The sequence below is a fragment of the Kwoniella dendrophila genome, chromosome 9 (assembly GCF_036810415.1).
Source record: "Kwoniella dendrophila CBS 6074 chromosome 9, complete sequence".
NCBI lineage: Eukaryota > Fungi > Basidiomycota > Tremellomycetes > Tremellales > Cryptococcaceae > Kwoniella > Kwoniella dendrophila.
This window is the reverse complement of record NC_089484.1, coordinates 608,323-628,924: the sequence shown is the minus strand read 5'-3', so window position 1 is coordinate 628,924 and position 20,602 is coordinate 608,323. Positions and strand designations below refer to the sequence as shown.

The 20,602-nt window shown below is 37.6% G+C and overlaps 5 protein-coding genes across 5 annotated transcripts; all 5 read left to right on the top strand.

Moving 5' to 3' along the window:
* Positions 1-1,197: 1,197 nt before the first annotated feature.
* L201_006640 (uncharacterized protein) lies at positions 1,198-4,899 on the top strand (the record flags this gene model as incomplete). The annotated part of the gene is made up of 12 exons (XM_066222359.1): positions 1,198-1,964; positions 2,123-2,362; positions 2,443-2,484; positions 2,553-2,568; positions 2,646-2,744; positions 2,874-3,033; positions 3,098-3,163; positions 3,227-3,296; positions 3,366-3,447; positions 3,506-3,584; positions 3,646-4,775; positions 4,879-4,899. 12 exons carry the CDS (start codon positions 1,198-1,200, stop codon positions 4,897-4,899), a joined length of 2,772 nt encoding a protein of 923 aa, XP_066078456.1.
* Positions 4,900-5,601: 702 nt separating this feature from the next.
* On the top strand, positions 5,602-6,993 carry L201_006639 (uncharacterized protein; the record flags this gene model as incomplete). Its single annotated transcript, XM_066222358.1, has 7 exons — positions 5,602-5,751; positions 5,837-5,905; positions 5,981-6,230; positions 6,313-6,413; positions 6,492-6,672; positions 6,771-6,879; positions 6,951-6,993. The coding sequence occupies 7 exons, from the start codon at positions 5,602-5,604 to the stop codon at positions 6,991-6,993; spliced, it is 903 nt and encodes a 300-aa protein (XP_066078455.1).
* A 1,633-nt stretch (positions 6,994-8,626) lies between these two features.
* Positions 8,627-11,995, top strand: L201_006638 (uncharacterized protein; the record flags this gene model as incomplete). Its single annotated transcript, XM_066222357.1, has 3 exons — positions 8,627-8,924; positions 9,060-9,665; positions 9,726-11,995. The coding sequence occupies 3 exons, from the start codon at positions 8,627-8,629 to the stop codon at positions 11,993-11,995; spliced, it is 3,174 nt and encodes a 1,057-aa protein (XP_066078454.1).
* A 1,870-nt stretch (positions 11,996-13,865) lies between these two features.
* On the top strand, positions 13,866-16,243 carry L201_006637 (uncharacterized protein; the record flags this gene model as incomplete). Its single annotated transcript, XM_066222356.1, has 8 exons — positions 13,866-13,877; positions 13,944-14,013; positions 14,152-14,204; positions 14,295-14,489; positions 14,557-14,654; positions 14,725-14,874; positions 14,930-14,995; positions 15,061-16,243. 8 exons carry the CDS (start codon positions 13,866-13,868, stop codon positions 16,241-16,243), a joined length of 1,827 nt encoding a protein of 608 aa, XP_066078453.1.
* A 1,371-nt stretch (positions 16,244-17,614) lies between these two features.
* L201_006636 (uncharacterized protein) lies at positions 17,615-20,369 on the top strand (the record flags this gene model as incomplete). Its single annotated transcript, XM_066222355.1, has 10 exons — positions 17,615-17,626; positions 17,710-17,788; positions 17,864-17,931; positions 18,014-18,095; positions 18,170-18,279; positions 18,352-18,437; positions 18,503-18,652; positions 18,715-18,780; positions 18,842-18,906; positions 18,964-20,369. 10 exons carry the CDS (start codon positions 17,615-17,617, stop codon positions 20,367-20,369), a joined length of 2,124 nt encoding a protein of 707 aa, XP_066078452.1.
* Between the last annotated feature and the right edge of the window lie 233 nt (positions 20,370-20,602).

The window sequence follows — 20,602 nt, the reverse complement described above, 5'->3', positions numbered from 1 at the left end:
TGAATCCTTGGGAAAACACCATACATCCTCTTACATTTAAGGGCGGCATAGGTGGATTTACCATCCCGCTCCCCTACTAACTTTGTAATATACAATTGCGCCCTACTCTCGGCTGGGAAATCCTGTCTTCGAAACTCAACGAAAAATCCTATACCCCCAATTATATATGTAGTCGATATACCCTTTACTAGCTTTATATAACTATATATGACCTTAATTCCTTATAAATTGACATGAAATGAGATGTATATTTGCAACATTACGAGTATTTAATAAATTTCGAAACAGGAAGAGCATCTCCCCATTACATCTGTCGACCGGTAAAATGGCGACGATGATATTCCGGAGCAGGAAGGGATCTACTCTGCTTTTCCTGTTTTCTCGTAATCAACGCATGCATGGTGTATTATGTATTCCAAATTTGGAGATTTTCAGATTGTTATAAGAAACACAACAAACAAGGTTGGTTGCTGCTGTATGTACTGTACACATAAGCAAATGATCGACGGTTTAACAAATTGATGCAACAAGGGGCCATCCCCTTAAAATCAATCCCGATAACATCAAACCCTCAAAACATAACAAAGTCGGCTAAACCGGTAAGCTAAGGAAGCTATTAAAATTGCGAAATATCAATGTTACCCTAAACCGGCGGATAAGGCTATGAAAGATTGAGCTGATTCGGTGACCTTTGCTGAGCACAACAAAATACATACAGACATCTTCTGCCATACCCTATCACACTCAGCGAGGGTTGTTAACGGCCTACTACACAGTCAGAACGCTGTCAGAAGGGAGAACAGATAAGGTCAAGCTCTATCACCTCCTTTTGATCACCTCATCTTATCGCCTCAGCCTCACCTCAAATCGCCTTTCCTTTCGTCAACTTATCGTTACCTTCGCTTAATCAGGGGCACCACGAATTTTAGTACAGGATCAAGCATCTTTACAATCGTTCAGGAAGTGTATCCACGACCACCGACTCCACTTTCAGCAACTTTTCATTATACGTGTGAATACTGTAGAAGTGGTATAAGTTGGAATAGCATCTGAATGTCTCAGAAAGTGAAACCTGGAATCTTAAAAATAAGATCTGATTTGAGATAGAACTGCTTAATCATAAAATTACTTCTTATCGCAAGTCATTCAACAATATCTCTCAGTTCTATTCCATTTCATTTTGGTCCTTTTAACAACATGTCATCACCTATCAATGAACCACTTACACCACCTATAGCACCTACAATTCCACGTTCTAGTAAACCTAGACCTACCCCTAATCCACAATCACAATCTTCACCTGTGGTAACAACTCAACAGAGAAATAATATAACAACAAATTTACCTACTATCAATAGAGCACCATCTGCACCATTATTTTCAGAGAGTATGACTTCAACTTCAATTTCTACATCGAGTACAAGTGCTAGAACAAGTAATCATAATGAATTTACATCGTCTTCATCATCGTACGCAAGTGGAAGTGGAAGTGGAAGTGGACAATCAAGTAAACCATTAATTACACCAATAACCTCAAATTCAAATACGAATTTTCCTTTAGGTCCAGCATTTAATCTACCAAATAATAACGAAGCTAGTAGACCTCTAACTAAACAAGGCTTAACAGCATCTTCATCAAGTTCAGTTTCAGGTTTATTGACTTCTTCCTCAATAAGTGGATTACCAAATCAACAAGTGAATAGCAATGTATCGACAGCACTACATACACCAATAACACATAACAGTATGAATCAAGCAAATAATCAATCGCAACAACAAAGTGTTGGTGTAGGAGGAGGAATAATAAATAGTATAAATGCAACTCCACAAACTGGTGCAAGTAAAATGGCTGCAGCTGCTAAAAGAGGTTTAGATGGTGTAGCACCACCTTCAGCTGTAGGTTTAGCCAAAATGCAAGAAGAAGAAGAAGGTCATCCTCTAAGTGAAAAGTCTCTTAAAGAAAGGTGAGTGTATGCATTGCAGGGAAAAAGCGTTTTTTTTAAATCCTTTGATTCCTATTCATTTGATAATTATCGGCCTTGGAAAGCCTGTCCCAAGTGATCAGTATAAAATCATGGTTACAGCAGAAAGTTATACTTACTCATTATGTTCTACATAACAGAGACTACCAAACGATACATACTTTAAACCGATTATTCCATCTACCTTCACGTTGGCGTTTAATTAGACCATTAGGTCAAGGTGCTTATGGTTTAGTAATAAATGTACAGGATAGTTTTTCAGGTGAACCAGTGGCTGTTAAATGTATAACAAGGGTATTCGATAAGGTTATTTTGGCTAGAAGAGCTTTAAGGGAAATAACATTGTTAAGGCATTTTGGTGGTCATGAGAATTTGACTGGGTAAGTGATTGGGTTTTCGTATTCTCAAATTCCATGGTAAAGTAGGAGAAGGGCTTATTGATTCATATAATATAACGCAGTTTGATAGATCTTGATAATGTATGGGAAGGGTATAATGAAATGTAAGTCAAAGCTTGATACTTCCATAAAACGTGAAGTCAAGCTTATGGTATATCCCATTGCAATTCAGATATTTATACATGGAAGTGAGTCAAGAAAAAGAAGGAAATTTGACGATTCGCAGTAACAGAATGATTGACAGTAGTTGTTATTCCTATTGTAGCCAATGGAAGCAGATTTACATCAGATAGTGAGGTCAGCTCAAGCTTTAAGTAATAGTCATATACAGTACTTCCTATATCAGCTATTGCGCGGTATGAAAGTGAGTGGCTCATTGTCTTCTCCAAATGATTGTTCTGTCTACCACCTCCAACTTCGTACAACTCGTTTCTAGATCCTCCAGCTCACTGTAAATGTTTGAATTACAAGCTGACTGACTGAACATAAACAGTATATACATACCGCCAATGTCATACATAGAGATCTTAAGCCCGGAAATTTATTGGTGAATTCAGATTGCGAATTGAAGATATGTGATTTTGGATTAGCAAGAGGATTCAGACCTGTCACAGGAGAGGAGGATCAGAACGCCGAATCCAAGTTGACTGAATGTGAGTAAACCTCATACAAGTCATATCCATCATCACGTATCATCTGACCGAGAATACACGATAGACGTTGCCACAAGATGGTATAGAGCACCAGAGATCATGTTATCGAATAAACGGTATACAACAGCCAGTAAGTTGCTTTCACGTAATCAAACCTGCATCATCAAATGTGCCATTCTGACCATCCTTCCAGTCGATGTTTGGTCAATTGGTTGTATATTGGCGGAATTATTGGGAGGAAAGCCGCTATTCAAAGGGAAGGAGTGAGTTGAACATAGTACCAGAAGACCTCATGATGAAAACAGAACTGACCGTTTGTACCCGCTTTTTAGCTACGTTGATCAGCTAAACCTCATAATGGGAGTGCTAGGAACTCCAGATGACGAGACACTAGCTCGAGTAAGCAGCGAGAAAGTGAGTCTGCCTTGGAAGCGGTATACCAATAAAGGGCAAAAGCTAAGAGTAGTATTAGGCTCTGGCATACATGAAAACCTTGCCCCATTCGCCAAAGATCGAATTCACAGAATTGTTCCCAAACGCTGATCCGGATGGTGAGTATAGTAATCGGTTGAGCAACCAGGAACGCGGTCCCTTAGCTAACATATCGATTAGCTCTCGATTTACTAGATAAGCTCCTCGCGTTCGACCCAGCACAGCGTATAGATGTAACGCAAGCACTTTCACATCCATATCTAGCGACATATCACGATGAATCAGATGAACCTTCGTGTCCCGAAATCTTCTCTAAATGGGAACAAGTGGAATCATTGACTACGATAGAAGAACTACGAGAAGCAATTACAAGAGAAATAGCTGAATTTAGAGAGGAAGTGCGAACTATGGATGATGAGGATTATTACGATGAAGAAGGTGAACTTGCTGAGGGCGAAGAGACGTGGCGCGTTAGCGGTCTAGAAGAAGGTGAACAAGTGAATATTCACGATTCACCAATGCCTAATACAAACGCTACACCATCAGCAGAATCTGGTTTACCTGTACCGACAGAAAACCAACCTACACGAAATAGTAGGATGGAAGTTTCACCTAAAGCAGCATTTTCACCACTTGTTTCATCTTCACCGTTAGCTAAGAGACAATCAATAATCGCATCAGCATCATCACCTGAACAACGTAGGAAATCTATCGGACCATCTGGTAGTAATTCGTTACCTAGAACAAGGGATGGATCACCTGTTACACCTGCAACAGCATTATCAGAAGAATCATTCGGTAATCCATTTTCAGCATCAACTTCAGGTAGACAATCAAGAAGACAATCGGGACATTCGATGTCATTCAGTATGTCAGGTGGTTCGGCAAACAAAAGACCAAATAGTTTCCTATTTAATCCATTTGGTCAAGGTATGACACCAATGCCAACTAACAATAATTTACCCTCCAATGAGAATAATATTCCTAATAGTACTGGAGAAGGTAGTGGCGGTGAAGGTCAAGTTCGGGAAAGAGGTAGAAATGGGAGTGGACATTGGAGTAGTCATAGTATGTCTGCAGGTGTTGGTGGACCAGGTAGAAGAAGTAGAGCACCTAGTCAATCAGGTAATATCAGTCATCTAATTAGACAATTGAGTGTAGTTGACTTTGAAGGCAAATTTGGTAATTTAACAAATAATGATAGAAATAAACAGGATAATGGTGATGACAACAATGAAAATCAACATGGTCCAGATCAAGATGAAGTTCCACCTATGACTGTTAGTCCAAGTGATGCACCACCTAGTGAAGTGAGTTTGAAGGTTTCCTTCCATGGTTTGTGACCTATTCGCCAGAAAACAATCATCGAGGTAGTGAGGCCGTTGAGAAGCTTACCAGACTGTTTTGTTTTAGGTACCGAAGAATTTCAACTAGAACGCATCAACAAACTGCGCATAAATTGGCGCTATAGACATATCGCCTTTATATTTTAATGTTCATTGTTTTCAATCATTATTGGAAGTAACGTGTCATAATGACCATTTTGTAGTGGTACAATAGTTGTCCTTTTCCAATTATATATCATATAGAAATATCATGCATCTTTCGGAGTTTCGTGGTTCTACAGTACACTACTATCTATAGTCGACTTGCCTTTGGAAATGCAAATCATCTAGTTATATCCTTCATATCTGTTAATCGGTTAAACTGACTCTTACCCGGTAATAGATAATTCATAATTCGGACATTCCTGATTTGATACGAGTGCTTATTGGCGATGATACCTTAGTAGATGACTTCTTCGGATTGATCAGATATGTTTAAACTTTTAAACTTTTGAGGGTGTCCTTTGGATTCGTTAACAAGGTTTAAAGGTTTACTTTCAAAGCAGATACAAGACAGTCAAACATAGTAGAGCCCTAAAGAAGATAGTAAAACCAACAGTAAACAAGGCTCATACATCGACGCTTCTTTCTGCAACACTAAGATCAATCAACGCCATATATATATATATCACTTCATGTCCGCACTTTGAAACTGAAAACCCGCCATACTCTGCACTTCCAGTAACTCTGCTCATCAAAGGATATATTTCCAAAGTGTATTCTCTGTATTCCACTTATAATTAAATTTACGATGAATATACTCACTTCAAGTCAACTTGAACAATGGAAAAGTGATGGTTATTTGATTTTACCGTCATTCTTTGAGTCAGAAGAAGTGAAAGAAATGTTAGATGAAGCTAAGAGGTTATGTAATGAATTTGATATAACAGGTCATCCAATGGTGAGTAAACATCGTTTTAGTAGTAATCCAAATTGGGTACAAATGATGTCTAATTCTTCTGCTTTTTACTGGTTTTACTGGTTAGACAACTTTTAAGACTGCTGCAGATGGTGAACATGTAGGAGATGAATATTTCTTAAATTCCGGTGATAAGGTGAGTGTAGCCATAATGTAAAATTTTCATGTGATATCAAAAATAAGCTCATTTATTGATTGTTTTTAATTATAGATTCGTTATTTCCTTGAACCCTCATCTTTATCACCGGCAACACCAGAAAAGCCATCAGAATTATTAGTTGAACCTTCTAAATCAATAAACAAGATTGGTCATTCATTAGCAAACTTGAACCCAATATTCAAGAAATACACATTAGAAAATTCGAAAATTGTCGATATAGCGAAAGATTTAAATGAACAAGAAGATCCAAAAGTATTACAAAGTATGATTATTTGTAAACAACCTAAAATTGGAGGTATAGGTAAGTTTACCCACCATGCTCGTAAAAATTCATGTCACAATAATGCCTGACGGATATGATGTATTAAAATATATCCATATAGTCCCATGTCATAACGATTCAACTTTTTTGTACACAAATCCACCTAGTGCGATAGGTTGTTGGATCGCTTTAGAAGAATGTACACCTTCAAATGGATGTTTAGTGAGTGTAAATCGATCAATTATTGCATCACACCTTCTTTAGGTTTAGACTGAGTGCTGATTCAATCACAATTAATAGTCATTCCTTCCAGGATCGCATAAAAAAGCGAGAATTTCATCCAGATTCGTTAAGGATCCATCCGGAAAAGGAACTACATTCATTGATGTACCAGAAATCAAGAAGAATGAGGAAAATTGGGATGAAATGGATGGTTGGAAAGAAGCTAGTTGTCCTCCTGGTACTTTAGTTTTGATTCATGGTAAGTTTAATCATATATAAAGCATAATCGAACACTTTTTTATTCAGATGTCGTTGTGACATACTAACAGATCATTATTGTTCGTTTGATGGTAACAGGTAGCGTAATGCATAAATCACCACCTAACCATTCAGATAAAACAAGATTTATCTATACGTTCCATATGATTGAAGGTGGTAAGGGTACAATTTACGACGAAAAGAACTGGCGAGTCTGGAAATCCTTCTTGATTAGCCCAATTCTCGTATGTTGAACTGATGAACAAGTGTTTATTATAGGCTTCAACCAACTAAGGAAATGCCTTTCCCTTCTTTGTTTTGAGTGGATAAAGCGGTGAGTTAAAGAGACCAACTATTCATGAATTAGCATGAGAGAACAACCTGTTGTACATAGCTATAAGTTATAGTCATCCCTGGTATGCTTGATCCATTAACGAAGGTTAGTTCGGGATCAGACACAAGGAAATTCAGTCAATAAGAGAGATTCGCCTGGATATTTGTAAATATATTCAAAATCAACCTGAAGTTGTATAATATAGACCGTATCATCATTATATTCATGCTGAATATGCCAATTTTACCCCTCTGAACAGCAGTGTAGAGAGTTTGTATAGTTGAATGCAGATCGTACTAATACATGTCCAAAGAATAACGTCTATTCAACCATATTGACTATATATCAATTTTTTTACTTTGAATAGATCTTCTTGAACTGGAAACCTAAATACAATAAACCCTCAATTCTATACTACCATGAATCCTAGTTTTGGTGATCTTTACTGCTACCCCTATCTAGTGTCCTCCATGTGCTGGTTTTGCGGCAATGAAATCATCGTAAATTACATAGGCTGTAAATGCTACTATTGCTGTACCTAATCCTGGGAACATTCCTCTGTAATCCAAAAAGAAAATATGACAAATCAGTAAATGCCCATATTTCTATTCATCTGCTATACAATTTTGTATATATGTTCATTCTGTTTGGGCTGTGCGACACCTTCTGTAACAAATGTCAAATTGCTTTGAAGATCCGATCATATCCTTACATCCCATATCTCAATTGTCCAGCGTCTCTTGCGTCCCCAAATATGGATCACGTCATAAACAAAGATAGGACTCACCTGAACATTGCTCGATTACTAAATATAGGTGATTTTCTCCATGCTTCTCTAGCAGCCCATGGATCACGATATTGAGGACCTGGCATCTGTAATGAATTCCAATATATATTAGTTCTCTATTATGATATTCTTCAAATTCGTTTACTGTATTGAGGTAGTCGAACACGCACTTTGTGATGATGTGTTGTAAAAGCCTGAGGAGGTAGATGATTCCAAGTGAAAGAGGATGGTATCACTGATACTTAAAAGGATCAAGTCCAACTTGAACATTTACCGAAGCTGCTCATAAGGATGCCTAAAGGAGTTGAGCAATAAGAATAACCAGAATACATAATACATAACTCACCGTACGAGCAACGGAGATGTACGGTAATAGATGAATGTGGCATATTTATGGTTATACGCTAGTAAGGATTTATAGTTCCTTTTGGTTTATGTTTAGTTACTAGTTTGCCATTTTCAACCCCGACTCTGACCTCGTTTCGCTTGTCAAAAATTACATATCTATCTTTTCCTCTTTATATTTGTTACACTTATAATTGCATCGCATCGTATACTAATCATAGCTTTTACCAACGCAACAATCGGTTCTTCGTTAATACAGATCAGATAGTACGGGAGGAAGGATTCGTTTCTTTTTTTTGGGTTTTACACGGATTTACGCTTAAAAAGAAAACTCGCGACGTATTTTCCTTTTCATTCGAAATAAACATCTTTTACGAGTTATGACCAGGCAGTTTGATCATTCTCTTCTTGGTCTATTCAATTAGTTTTTTCTGGATTTTTCGACTCTTGGCTTATTTGGCTCTTATCAAACAATATATTATAACTCGTATGTCCCTCGACTCGTTGAGGGACACCCTTTACTCCCTTACTGGTCAAGATTCAACTACGTCAACAACAATGGATAGCGAATCAGTTTGGGCAGCAAGTGGGGAAGGAGTTTGGTCAGATAGTTTAACTCATGGTAACGGTAATGGTAATGGCTTATTCGGCTGGAAATATTTAGCATCAGCATTAGGTCTTATTTCAAATCATCATAGTATAAACGAACATGGATATAATCATAATGTGACAGATTGGAAAAATTTGTTCTTTTGGTTAGCTGTTTTCGCTATTTTAATTCTTTTTGGTAAGTCCGAACATTTATTTGGTATTGGCTTTGAATCAATCGGCTTGCTATGCTACCAACGGCCGTCTGCTTGATGAACTGGACGACGATATGGACGATCTCGAGCGCTAACGATCAATTTATTGTATTATGTAGCTGTTATAACAAATCCGACTGAATCATCTTTTAGAGCTCATTTGACTGAACTTTCATTTAGAAGACATTTAGCGGATATTAGACGTTCTGAAACAGATGAGTTAATTCCATTAACAGATGAACAAGCACAATTGCCTTCAACAAGTCCACCTGTCATAACAGATAGTAGCAATAGAAGAGGATCAACAACACCTGGAAACGAAACGCCTACTACACATACAATTGCACCATTTAGATTTGCCAATCATGTTTCAATATCTCTACGAACTCCGACTTTACTATACCGTTCGTTTTTGATATTTTCAATAACTATAACATCACCTTTAACACCGCCTGCTTTTTTATCTGATCCGACTCCACCACATTTATCAAAAGGAAAACATTCATCTACTAGTACTGTAAAAGAAAGACATGTTTTATGGTTTGGTTGTATGGGTTATTGGACTTTATTAGGATTAGTACCAACAAGTGTAGAATGGGCTTGGAAATTCTTAAAAAGGAGTAGTAGTAGTACTGAAAGGGAAAAAGGAAAAAAGAAAAATCACGATAAAGCTGGTGTTATTGAAATGAAAGCTATACAGAATAAAGATGATCCAATACCTACTGGTGAGCCTATAGATCCTACACAACTTTGTCAGCGAGTCACGCTGACATTCATTAATCTAGTGAAAGCTTCTATCGGTCATTCTGGCTCTATCTCCAAAGGAATGCGACGCACTGATTCGAGCACCAATCTTAATGATTCTCTACCTTTACACTCTCATTCAGCTCAACTATCCTCCACTCCTATATCATCCGAATCTCGCCGACCGTCACTAGTCAACTTGATAGCTTCACCACCGGCAACTGCTACACTTGATTCGCCCGAAATAGCCAATTCACCTGTGATAATAGCACTCAAAGCTGAACTCGCCGCTGCTCAAAGTGTCTTAACGGATCTTCAGTCACAACTAACAACGCATGAACAATCAGTATCTGAAGCTCACGCTCATCTACAGAAGAATCTTGATGATATACGTAATCGTCGTAAAGAAGATGACGCAGAGCGACAAGAGTTGAAAAGTCGCACGAAGAATCTTGAAGAGCAGAAAAGACAAGCTGAAGCAGCACGTCGTGAAGCTGAAAAGAAATTGAAATCAGTTGAAGGCATAAGGGATGGATTATTATCAAAAATATCTTCTGCTGAAAATGAAATTAAGGAATTAAAATTGAATATTGAGAATAGTGAAAAAAATGTAAGAGTAATACAAGAAGAAGGTGCAAAGCATGTAATTTCAACACAATTAAGTGTTGAAGAACGTAAAAAAGAAATGGAAATTGTAGAAAATGATATCTCGGAAATTGAAAATAGAAATGATGAACTAAATCATTTAATTGAACAAGCTGAAGAAAGATTAAAGAAATTGATTGAAGAAGGTGAAAATGCTAGAAAATCAGGTTTGATTTCAGGTCCAGGTCCAGAAGAAGAAATGATGATGATGGCTGCTGCTTATGAAGTTGCTGCTCAAGAAGGATATTTACACAATAACAACAATCATAGCAGCAATAATCATAACTATTCAAATCAACCATCACAACCATTACTTCCACCATTACCACCTCCACCACCTGGTCCAACCAATGGTAGTAGAGGTGCGCAACAACAAGATCAATGGCAAAGTCAAGCTGCAGCATATATGGCAGAAGCAGGTATGCCTCATTTAGGATATGATTATACTGCTAGGCCTGCACATTCAGGTTCAACCGGTTTCGGACATTTATCAAAACATCCTAATCCAAATTCAGCTTCTTCGAGAGATTTGGAGAGTTTACGTAGACCTGATATATCAGGATTCGAAGATTTCGGTCCTGGAACTGCTTTCGGTCATCCAACTACTGCTACTACTACCACTCATCACCCAACACAATTAAATCGAACAACTACACCACAGCCACCAAGTGATACTGAATCTGATTTATACGGTCTTGATCCCGGCTCTCCATACGGTGGATTCTCTTCATCAAACCTTTTACCTCAAGGTTTATTTAGATCATTAGAAGGCGATCAAACACCTTTTATAAGTGGAGATGAAGAAATGCACGAAACTTTCGATGAACCATTATCATTTGATTTGGATCAACCTCTATCATCTGATCAACAACAACATTCAACTGTATCTCCCACAACGACAACCATTACTAGTACAACAGTTTCAAAACTAGAAAGACAAGTTGCCAAAGATGAAGAAGATGTAGAAGCAGATGATTCGGCTAGTGATTCAGATGATGATGACATTGAGGATGATTGGAAATCACCTTTACCTGAACCTAAACAATTGAAAGAAACAAAAGAATCTTCTTACAAAAGATTAAGTTCAAGTTCATCAAGATTATTACCTCCACCACCATCTAACAATATATCACCTGTTTCAACAACAACTTCACCACCGGCGATATCAGCTTTGCCCTCATTATTACCTGGATCAAGAAGATGGTTTTCAGGTACTTCTGCATTACCTTCTGCGTCAATATCAAACGATAATCTACCTTTGAATAGTCATGGACATGGTCACGGTCATAATAAATTTGGTGGATTTATGCATAATACAACTTCAAATGATTCATTGAATTTACCTTTATCATCAGGATACGAAAATTCACCTTTTGCACCTACATCATCAGAAAAGAAAGCTTTAGCTTCTGCTAAATGGCAACCTTTTGGATCAGGTAATAATGGTAATATCTTTGGTTTAGGTAATAGTAATGACAACAAGAAATGGTCTGCCTTTGGTACCAGTCCTAGTAATGATGATTCACTTTCAAATGGTTGGCCAACCTCGAATAACGTCGAAAACAAAAACAAGCTAAATGATGATAACCAAATGGGCGATAATAAAAAACCATTTAGGTTTTTCTCACTAAGAGGTAAACCTACCACTGGTAGTACACCACCATAAGGTTTCTCTCAACATTATGTTTCATCAATTGTTTTCTGGTTTTACGAGTAGTCGGTGATTTTGGAGTTGGATCGGTATGCTCGAAGGGTTTTTGCTTTTCTAAGTGGTTCACTTAGGTTTGATCGTAGTCTTCTTCAGTTCTCCACATATGTAGTAGTTCCTTTTTCCAATCTCATTCTTCTCGATAACAGCAGAAAAGGGTTTTTTTTCAAATCGATATTATTAATATCTTGATCTACTGGGATTATTTAGAAGCGTAACTTGTCAACTTAGGTATCTTGGTATATTTAGTTTAATTGGTCAAACATTTACACATATACTACATAGATGCTGTAAATACGGTTCATGTCCTTCTTGAATCATATATACATATATAATCATTGAAATGCCATTTTCTCTTATCATTTTCCAGGATATTGCGGATGTGCGATAAAGAAGGCTACAATCCTATCAGCAGTAAATGGTAATGTTATAACTCCGGATCAGATTAACAGTTTTCACCACGTGTTCAAAAGTGTGATCGGATTTTCGGAGGTATTTAAAATATTTAACGGTTTTGTTTGATATCCTTAAAACGAATATGTATGAACAAAACCCCCCCAAATCTTAGTTTTTACCCTGAGCTATTCCTAATCTCCTTCGATCATTCTTTTCTTATTAGACTTACATAGAACAAGGAGTAGTAACGACCAAAATGGCACAGAATTGAGTAAAGCGGGATGGTTATGATTAGAGAAATGATAGGTACAATCTCCATACTACATACACGATAAAATCTTTGAGGTTATTGCTTTACCACTTCCCCTCTTAATTAGGACAGCATATTACATTTTCTGTATAAAAGATCTTTCGGTACTTGTATGGGCAGAGCTTTGGAATGAGTCTAGAAGATCTAACAATATTAATAATAATAACATAACAAGGCACAAAGAGGATACTCTGCATTCTGTATTTTTTATATATTGCTGTACTCTTGTATAGCCTCGGTGAACCGGGCGGTGTGTGCTTTCTTCTTTTTTTTTGCTTTTGCTTTACCCTAATCTCTATTATTCTCTACTTTGATGCGCTATGACATCCTTTTATGGTACATATGGATACAAGTCTGGTTGTAAGCGTTTCAGTTTCTTTCAGTGTAGTCAGTGTTCTTTCGATTTATCATATCCTGCGACACTTGATTAACCAGAAAAGAAAGACAGGTCAAACTGTAATAGGAGTCAGCTTACTTACTACTTTACTCATTGGATCCTTTTTTGATCTTTGCTTCTTTACGATTGCTCTTATTTATAACCTTATATAACAATAACAGAAAGGAGGAGAACCTCACAAGAAAGGACAAAAAGGGATATAGACCTATAAGTACGATCAATCAATCAATCAACTCAACCTGAAGTAGACCAAAAAGGATCAACTAGCTCAAGCTATTGAAAGGAGTTACAGGTATCTTCAGCGATTATATCCCTTTGAAAGTTACTCAGTCACCAGATCATTTCGTCCTCATCAACCCATTCAGCTCAATACACAGAAAGAAGAATCAGCTGCAATACTCTGTTTTTCCATTTGTCCAACGCACAAGCCCATTAGAATACCTCATCACAATCTCGTCATTACTTCCAAGTTGACACAGCTTTGACAACTTCCGATTCATCCTATAACATAGACCTACTCCTCAATAACATCTTTATAATAGGGTCTACTACCCGTCATACTGAACAAGAGTGGTCGCGAGGGATATTTACTATCCTATCTTATCATCATCGAGCTTTCACATTCAGCACTGCGTTAGAATAGCAAGTATTTTAGCTCAAATTAGACATACAGCAGACTTGGCACACTCGGGAAGCAGCTCAATTCTTACAAAGAATTTGCCAAAATGAACATAACAGTAAGTGTTTGTCGAAACGAATACAGGTCATTTCGCTAATATCAACCTTGAAATACTCGTTCGTAGATCGACGACAACTCCCCTCAATTCCAATATTACTCCAAGAGCAACGGATGGATACAGGATCATAGGGCAGGTAAGTTTGAACAGATTCAGCTTGGCACAATCATCGTCTTCCCTATATCCATAGATCCATATGGCACAATGGAATTTTACTACAGTATTTCCTTCACAAATTTAACGCTGATTGCAATTTGTCTTTCTTTTTTCGCAGATAATTGGACTGTCGATTACTTCAAACAAACTTTTATGGGAACCTATACACAGGTATGTGTGAAGAACATCAAATCTCAGTCTATGTAGATTTGACTGATATCTTTTTGAATACCAATTGATTCTTGGTGACCCCGTTCTCAGGGAGATTATGTATCTTTAACATTCAATGGTACAGCTATAGCAGTTTATGGTGCAAGGAGATCAAATCATGGATATTATGCAACAAAATTAGATGATGGGGCAATGACTTTCCAAAATGCAAATTCAGGTCCACCTAAATTCCAAACAGTTATATTTCAAGCTGCAGGTTTGTCACCTAATATTGAGCATACTCTTGTGAGTACGAGTGTCCTCTTCCAACGCAGAGCTAATCCAATGAATGCTGATTATTGGCAAATACCAGACCATGACAAACACTCCTGACAAAAACAATCTTCCTGTCAAAGCAGGCGAACAATGGTGGTTTGATGTTGATTATGCCGTCATCACAACTGCTCCTGTGTAAGTTCGTCTTTGATCAGCGCTTTTCTTGAAGATACAGGATTCAACTAATGCACCCATGATATCTCAGTGTAGGAGAGGTTTATACCACTGTAATCGATGATGGATCCTCTGCAATTTCATACCGTGGTACAGGTTGGGCCGAAGGCAATCCGGACAAGAACTATTATAACACCTCTCTTCACGTTTCTTCAAAACCTACTGATCTGATGCAATTACAGTAAGTGCAAAAATCTCAGCAATCGCAACAGTAGCTAATCGACAATCCCAACTAGGTTCAATGGTTCCAGTATTCAATTATTTGGTGGCACATACGTTGATTATGGCAATTATTCCATTTCGTGAGTAAGATCAGAAACAACTGCCGGGTGATGAGTCTCATAGTAGCCAATTGTCGCGTTTGTAGGATCGATAATGCGCCTGAACAAGTTTTCAATGGAACGTACTTTCAGCTTCAAGCTCAGACGCCCTTGTACACCGCATCGAACCTTACTGATGGCCCTCATACTCTCACCATGGTCAATTTGGGAGCGGGTCCAGCAGGTTCCTTCCTTGATTTCGACTACGCAGTTGTCAATTCTACGATAGACCCCTCTGGTACTCATCATAATGCGACAGGTACTAACACTACTTCTTCAGCCTCTGGTAACGATAAAAGTGGTGGAAGTTCCAGTAATACTGGTGCGATCGCTGGGGGAGTTGTCGGTGGTGTAGTTGGATTAGCATTGGTAGCTATCCTAGCATGGTTTTTGTTCAGACGGAAGAACAGAAATCGAGAAGGATACCCTTATCCATCAAAATCGAAAGAACCTATGGACTTGAATGGGGAAGAAGTCAAACCTTTTGAGCATGGTAATAGTAATCAATATATGCAAGCTCTACCTTCAACCGTAGGATCGAGCGGTACAGGTAGTATACAAACATCTCCTCATTCGTATCCAAATAACGGAAACAACGATAGCTTGACATCGCCGTCAACAGCAGCCAGAGAAATGGATCAATCAAATACACCTTTCTTAACAGCTATACCACCACCACCTTCATCAAATGCCACATCTTATCCGCGTTCCGTTAATCCACCTTCATCAATTGGTAGATCAGGAACTATCAATGAAGGTGATCGATATTACCAACCGATGTCAAATCCATTTAGCAATGTAGCTGGGTCTACAGCTACATTTGGTAATCAACCACAATCCAGCACAGGATCTGGTAGTAGCAGAGAGGAAAATAATACGACATCCAGTGGAAGCAGAACAACTAAAACTCCAGGTGTTTCATTACCTTTTACTGCTTTACCACCTATACCTTCATCTCATTTATCTGAAGATATACATCGTCAACCTTCAACTTCGCCTATTGAAGATATCAATCCGCCTCGTGCACCTTTCGCAAATTCATCTTCAAACAACGAACGTGAAGGTTCAATACGATCAAATAGAATCTATGTTCCTGGTAGAGAACAAGATATGGGTCCACTGGGTATTGGTCATGAAGAAGATCAAGATGTTTATGAAACTTTACCACCTGATTATCAACAAGCTACAGAACCTTTACCTGGACAAAGGAGGGAACCATCAAACCCTTAACCCCTTATCTATTATTAGACATGAGTTGACAAATAAAGGCGTTGACGGATTACACTACTTAAAATATGTTAATATGGGACATTTAGATTAGAAAGATGATTTGTACATCATGATATGCTTCAGAGCGGTTTTTCCTTGGATAAGCAAGGCTGAAGCTATCGCACTCCGAAATTGAATTTCGGATTTTTATACTTTTTAGAGTTGTTTCCAGCATGACCATCTTGATTTGTGCATTCCTCTCTGTATCCCGTCAATGAATTGATATGGTATTTTGGTTATAGACGATATCCTTTATGTATTGGTATCCGTGCACAATGTTGAAATGTGTAGGATAGCATCACATGACAAAAGAGTGATCGTGGGAAATTTAACGGAATATAATACTTTCAATCCCGGTTGTCAACTAAAATATAATCGCATGTAAAAGCGGAGAAGGAGAGGGCCTATGATAATGATGCAAACATATGCACATATACACACAATCAATATTAATGTTGAACAAACAACATCTTACCAAATAAACAAGCATACAAACAGACAAACACATCTTACTCCAACTCCGTGTAACGATCATTCGGATTCAAAGCAAAGGCAGCAACCCATATAACCTTACTGTATATTATACGAGCACCACCACACGAAATGTCATTGACGCCCGGATCACCGGACAACATGAGTAGTAGTATTTGCAATCTAGGCTTTTCAAGTGATTATCCGTCATGTTGTCGCGCCAGACATAAGGTAGATAAGCATAGCTTTCAATTTAGAATGTTTTCATAGAGCTTGGATCATCAAGTATCCCTTTATTACCAAAACAAAATACGAAACCAAGGGTTCCTGGATTATACCCTTGAACAACGATTCATAAAGTAAATCAAGTACTACTACTTTCCATATGTCGGTGCCCTGTCCGAAGTACTACGAGTACTGTACTTTAGCTTGAATGGTCATCCCTTTGGTTGATATGTTGAGGTAATTTAGTTTCGAATCAAGTCTCAGCTTTCTCATTGTTGTGTAATGCATTCTAACCTCGTACTTAAGCTGTCAACTACTACTCATTAAATTGTCAGTTTCGCAAACATTGATATCGAAAAAATCTGGCTCAAAGAGAGCAAACGTTGCTTATGAACCACCACCGATAGAATACGAATGAGTAGAAAAAAATCGAAGTAACGGAACGAACAGAACACGATACGAAGAGGTCATAATTGGCAGGATTCATGATTCTGGGCAAGCAAATTCAAAAGGCACCAAGATTTCCATTTATCAAAATTATGATTATCAGGCATCCGCCCGTTTTTAATTTGAATCTCCTCTACTAAGTTGTCTCATTGAGCAATCATAAGGAAATAGGAATCAGGAGTAATAACGATGAATATAGTTGTAAGTTGAAGTGATATGCAAGACATTTGTGGTAAAGACAGAGTTATAGCTAATAAGGATAATTATCACGATTTGATTGATAGATCGATGATGCTTCACCACAGATTAAATATGGCAGGGGAGATTCTCTAAATATAGGATGGATAGTGGAACATACACCGAGTAAGCAATATACTGTAGACCGTTAATGCAACAACGACCAACCCCACCCGAGCTTACCTGCACTGTATTGTGTAGCATCAAAATATCCAGATAAATTAACAAGTAAATATAGTGAATCAACCTTTCATGCGACTTTTGGTGAAGTAAGTGTACTACTTGTCCTGCTATATATATGTATATTGCCAAACACTATTTGGAAGACGTGTTGACCTGGTGTATTTTTAGGGTGATTATATGGAATTCAAGTTTAATGGAACGGGAGTAACGATATATGGTTCTAAACGAACAAATCATGGTATTTACGGCAGTAAGTCTTTTTGTAACCCATGATGATAAATGCTCAAATGTAAGGATCCTAATCAACGATCCGCTTAAACATAGTCAAAGTTGATGATGGTAATGAGGAACGATTCAATGGGAAAGGGCAAGATCAGTTTCAAGTTACGATGTACGAGAAATGGGGATTGGATGAAAAAGTGGAACATACTATTGTGAGTATTTCGAGCGTCCCGTTACCCCTCATCATGCACTTCGCTAAACGTCATCTCCTTGAAATTCGATAGAGGATGACAAATTACCCATCTGCTACACCCGGTAGTATAGTAGATTTATGGATGGATGTAGATCATATAATTATCACGCATACTATGTAAGCGCTCCTTCAGGAATTCCTCATATACCTCATACTGATCGATACCGATTGAAATTCATTAGTCCATCTACAATGTACACGACGTATATAGATGATTCTTCTCCATTAATCACATATGATCCAAATTGGATATCGTATGGGTATGGAACAGGCGGTTACTACAATTTGACAGATCATATGAGTTCGCAGATCGATACTTCGATGGAGATTAAGTAAGCTGTCACACACCGTGCTCGGGTTTTTCAGTCCTGCTAATCTTGATATCTCGTTTTAGATTCAATGGCTCTTCGATTCAGCTCTTCGGAGGTATCAATAACGATCACGGAGACTATACAATAAGGTAAGCTAACCTAGAGAAAGTTTTAACATAAGCTGATTTAACCAACAATGGCTTATCGCAGTCTCGATGGTCGAGATGAAGAGGTTTACAGCGCAAATAATTGGCAAATGAGATATCAAGTACCACGTGAGTGAACGCTTCTTTAGAAGATCAACTGAGATCGTGCTAATATGGACTATACAGTATATACTGCCTCTGGGTTGGCTGAAACGGAACACAAAATCAAGTTGACTAATAGAGGTGAATCACCTCAAAATGTTATAGGTTTTGATTATGCAATTGTTAATTCAAGTATAAAGCCACCTGAAACCGCCACTGGTATCTCCAACACAGCTTCACAGACAGCTATAGCTCCTCCTAGTGGAAGTACTAGTGCTAATGCTGGAACTGTTACTGGTAATAGCGGTGTCAAGGATAATCAATCGACCGATAAAGAATCTAAATCAAATATAGGTGCAATAGCAGGTGGAGTAGCTGGTGGGATAGTAGCACTAGCTTTCATTGCAGTTTTAGCTGTATGGTTTTTAAGAAGAAAGAGAAGAATGCAAAATCATCAACAACGAATTGATCAATATTATACGGATAACGGTCCTCATAATATGAGTAATAGTGGGAATGGGAATTTGGAAAATGACAAAACAGACTATATATCATATCAACAAGGAAGGTTGAACTCGGCGATGAGCCCCATTTCCTCTGAAGGAACCACCACTTTTGTTCAAAGTCCAACAAGTACAGATTCGTCAAATCATAAAAGGGGTTTCTCAAGATCAACAAGACCACCTACATATGGTGGATCAAGTTCAATATCAAATACAATTTCATCTTTTCAATCACCTGTTTCACCTGCCGTTATAGTTAATTTGAAAAGCAATAATAATAATAATAATAACAGTACAACACCTAATCATCCATTCTTACAAAATATTCAATCCCAATCAAATCAATTACAATCAGGTTCGCAATCAAGATATTACACTCATACACAAAATTCTGAATCAATAGCAAATTCAACTTCATATCAATCATCTTCTACATCACCTAATAATTCACCTAGATCAAGAAACCAAAGATTTCATACAAATACAAATACAAATACAAATGCTTTAACTCGTTCAAATTTATCTTCTCCTACACCATCAAATGATATTCAACTTCAAACATTTTCAAATTCAAATTCAAATTCACCAATGTCATTAAATTCTAGTAATCAAGCTTTACCAAACACATCAGCTATTTATTATAATTCACCAATTTCTCAACATAGTCATCTTGCTGAATCTGCAAGTGATCATAGTCACACAAGAGCTTTATTATCTGGACCAGGATCAGATTCAGGTTCATATAGAAATGGAAATAGAAATACAACTTATAGTTCGAATTCGAATTCTGGTACTGGAACAAGATCAAATCATGTTCATACTTATAGTGGACCTTCACCACCTTATAGACCACCAAGTCATATAAACTCTTCTTCTTCTCCAATAATGATCAACGATAATAGACAATTGGCAAACGATAATATTGCAGAAACTTTGGAAGATAATAACAATAGATCAGGTCAATCAAGTGGTTTCGCTTGGGGATAGTACAATATACAGTGTTTGTATAATTCATGTGTCATAAATGCATTTCTCGATATACATCACTGCGGTCATTGTTTATCTTCTCTCAGTGAATCAATAGGTGTCTGCATACTGAGACCACATGTTCCAGCCAGATTCTTCATTCGCCATTACATAACCAATAATGGTATACGGCATTGCAAAGCAGACTTCTTTACATGTATAATACAAATATGAAAAGTACAGATTTGCCCCTA